The 3782-nt window shown below is 33.1% G+C and overlaps 1 protein-coding gene across 1 annotated transcript in view; it reads left to right on the top strand.

The window, feature by feature from the left end:
* The first annotated feature begins 310 nt into the window (after nt 1-310).
* Nucleotides 311-3782, top strand: part of LOC111411834 — a 5183-nt gene continuing 1711 nt past the window's right edge. Inside the window, exons 1-7 of the mRNA XM_023042463.1 lie at nt 311-563; nt 1863-1875; nt 1992-2080; nt 2382-2451; nt 3330-3394; nt 3529-3535; nt 3657-3717. Coding sequence (XP_022898231.1) covers nt 475-563; nt 1863-1875; nt 1992-2080; nt 2382-2451; nt 3330-3394; nt 3529-3535; nt 3657-3717 — 394 coding nt within the window. The 5' untranslated portion in view covers nt 311-474. The remainder of the gene's footprint in view (nt 564-1862; nt 1876-1991; nt 2081-2381; nt 2452-3329; nt 3395-3528; nt 3536-3656; nt 3718-3782) is intronic.

Genomic DNA, 3782 nt, shown 5'->3' on the forward strand with positions numbered 1-3782 from the left:
GAGATCCAAAATCCTAGAGAAGAAAAGAAAATTTTGATTATTACACATTAATCCACGTGTTAAATTGGGGTCCACGACTTTAGGCCCTATTTGAACTCAATTAATTTCTTGTAATGAATTATGGAATAGTAAATTGACGGGAATTGTATGATTAAAAAAAATATTTTTTTTAAAATTTATGTGTAATATTATTTTATTGAAAATAAAGGAAAAGAATGGAAAAAAATGGAGTCAAGCAGGTGCTTAATCTGTGCCCTTGAGATTTTCAGTTCTCACATCTCAAAATCCTTCTATAGTACCTACTGCATTTCAAATTCAATCCTAGCATTTTCCTTCTAATATTTCTACCCTTTTTTTTGTGCATTTTCTTCTGTAATGGATTCTTTTTCTATGCAATCATGTATTTTTGCCTGTAATAGTAAATGTATCACATTATCAAGATTTTAAAGATAATGATTGGTTCGAAGATCGAAGATGCAGAGTTACAGTCCGGTCGCTGTTTTTTCTATTTTTATCTCTCTTTTATCATCTGGGTCCTCCTCGATTGAAAATCATCATCAAGCGTAAGTTTTTGTTTGCCAACATATGCATAATGCATTTGCTTCTAATTTCTGGATATGGGTTCGTTATGGTTTCTTTCCTCTTGGTGATGCTCTATGTTTTTCTTCTTTTCTGGTGTGAAAATATATAATCTTGGAATGTTGAAGAGAACAAAAATCGTTCTTATGCTTTAGATTAAGTTTTCCGGTTTATTAGCCGCGTTTATTTCAAATGTTCTGTTTACATAACGGTCTTTACAACCTCGTTGGGGCTACATGGTATTCATAATTGTATTTTGACATTCATAAAGTTGTGATGATAAAGGTTTGAGTAAAGAGACTTTTCTGTATCTCTAAGCAATAAAATTTTATAAAATGTTTACAGTAATTTTTCTGGAGATTGACATGATATCTGTTATTATGGTAAAGTCAGTTTTCTGACCTTGAATGGATTGATATGGAAATAGTGCAAAGTTTTTTTGTATCTTTGTTATCAGTAATATTTAAACCAGGCCATTAAAATCCAAAACAAGTAGTCATGACTTAGAGGCTAGAGCCTTATAGTTCATGGGCTGCACACGTGTTACTAGTGTCCGGAAAGAAAAATGTACATTTGCAGACGATAAACTAAATAAAGAAAGAGAAATATAGATATTTGTTGCGAAGCCCTCTAGCCTACATGCTCCATGAACAGGAGCAAAAATTTCTATTTTTTTGTCAGATGCAAGTCATTGATTGAACGCCAAAACACAGAACGTAATTATTTTGATTATTAACCTAACATGTCTACATATTTATGTAATTTGGCCCTTAGCCTTAGTAATTTGCTTAACTAAAATTACCAAGAAATTTTGACAACTGCATGAGGAGCTATATGTTACATGAAAATGTCGTTCATATATCTGTTCCTTGAGCTAGCCTTTTATTTTGGTAATTTAACACGTGCATATGCCTTATCATTCATTTACCTACATATTCATGAATATTTTTAAGTTTTAGGTGACACACCCCTAAACATGTTACTTATGGAGTTCCTACCCAAAAGTTACGATTTCAAGAATACTTTACAAACATTTGCTAATTCATAGTAGGTCTATAGTTAAAGTACACTTACTAAGCAAGATCCATTTGAACAAATGTCTTCTTTTACATCAACTTGTGACGTGTCTCCCTGTTTTGTGGTCATTTCATCTTGTTTAGTAGAATTGCTTTAGATATATCTTGGTTGAATCTCCCTCCTATCAAGTAAAAAAGATATTACATTAAACCAATGTTCCTCCTATAATTTACTCTATGTTGCCTCCTTCATTTTGTTACATGCAGACCCACTCACAAGGTAGTCTACCTAACTGTTTTATGCTTCTGGCCAAATCTCACTAGGAGATGAGAAGGCAACCTACCTTTTCAGTCATTCTGATGCTGCTCATTATTATTGCTGGTTTCCTATTATAGAACCTGATCCTGGACACACGAAACTCCGCCTTTCAAGAGAAGGTCTGGAAGCAATTGAGAGAAGAACAACTCCTATTGCAGCTGTTGCTGTAAGTTTAGATTAGTCTCCATCTAAGTGTCAACTTGCAATTTCTTATTTAATTAGTTCCTAATGCATGGCAGAATCAGTAATTCATATGTGCTTACAATGAGATATAAGGATGAGTATATTCCATATATTTAATCTGTTTTTTTTACTGAGTCATTTTGGTGGTCTTTATTGGCCTATCCTATCTCTGTCTGCATGTCATGGAGCTTATATTGTTCATAGAAAACCTTGTCTGCCTAAGTTGCTCTATCAATATATTTGCTTTCTACATTTGACACCATTTTTTGGGTGCGCCTTACCAGGTTATTGGTCCATATCGATCTGGAAAATCTTTTCTACTCAATCAACTTCTCTCCCTTTCATGTTACAAAGGTGCTGTCTATTTATTTAGGCATGTAACATGTTACTGCATATGTTATCTTGTGATCTGAGTCCTTCTCATTCTTGAGATTAAAGTGCAAATTTTAAAGGTTTTGGTGTGGGGCATATGCGTGATACTAAAACAAAAGGTATACTAGATTTATCTGGGATATGGATTCTGTCGGTGGGACGTAGATAACAAGCCATTTCTAGATGGAGCTCAAACTATTTAATTGTTCTTCTCAGGAATATGGGTTTGGGGAGCTCCACTGGAATTGGATATAGATGGAGTAAAAACATCTGTCTTCTATCTTGATATAGAGGGTTTTGAAAGTGTTCGAAAATCTAATGTATACAATGACAGGTGATATCCAAAGTACACGATTTCCACATTCGCTTAAAACAAACATGTTTAAAAGGAAAAAAAATGGCTGTCAACGGATATTTATGATTTTTAGTTACTCGTCTTTCAGGATTTTTCCCCTAGCTACTATAATGAGCTCTGTGCTTATATATAACCTTCTTGAGACGGTTTGTTACTTTTCCTATGACACTCATCTCTCTTTATCTCGTGTTGCATGATGATTTGTTGAGTCAGTATAAATATTCTAATCAGATTATGGTTTTGTCAAATTTGGTGAAGCACGTTCTTTTGTAATGATATTATGTGCACACAATTTATTACTCCTGTATTACGTATATGTACATATGATTCTTGAGTAACTAAAAACATATATTAAGTGCCATTAGTCCATTCATTATTTTCTCTAAACAGAGTTATCTTAGTATGCCTGAAAGCTTGTAGTTCAATTTCTTGGTCTATACTAGAACAAAATATGTATTTATGTGATTTAGTTTATGATAATGTGTTGGTTTCATTTTATGCTTAGATTCGTGAAGCAGATATATCTCGATTATCATTTGCAGTTGAGTTTGTTGAAGAATCTTATGGAAGGTATTTAGTAACTTGTTGGCTTAACAGTGTCCCAAATGCTATATGCGTAGGTTAAATTCATTTACTTTAATCCCTAGTTTCCAATTTTTCCACTAATATTAGTTTGTTTTTCTTGCATGTATTATCCCTAAAAGAGTGAAGGTAATCATTGCACCTTCTTAATATTTTATCAGGATATTATCTTAACATACTAAAAGTAAATAAGAATAAAGAAATGAGATTTTCCAGGCATCAGCTTTGCTATCCATTGATGTTTCTGTAGGGGCAAGATGTTGTTTTTGAACCTGCTAAGCTCCTTTGGATAATCCAGCGTGATTTTTTACGTAAGAATGACCTATGGGCATAAATTGGCATGTCATTATGTTATATTTTTTAGGTTTGCACTTGT

The sequence above is a fragment of the Olea europaea genome, chromosome 16, assembly GCF_002742605.1.
Source record: "Olea europaea var. sylvestris chromosome 16, O_europaea_v1, whole genome shotgun sequence".
Taxonomy (NCBI): domain Eukaryota; kingdom Viridiplantae; phylum Streptophyta; class Magnoliopsida; order Lamiales; family Oleaceae; genus Olea; species Olea europaea.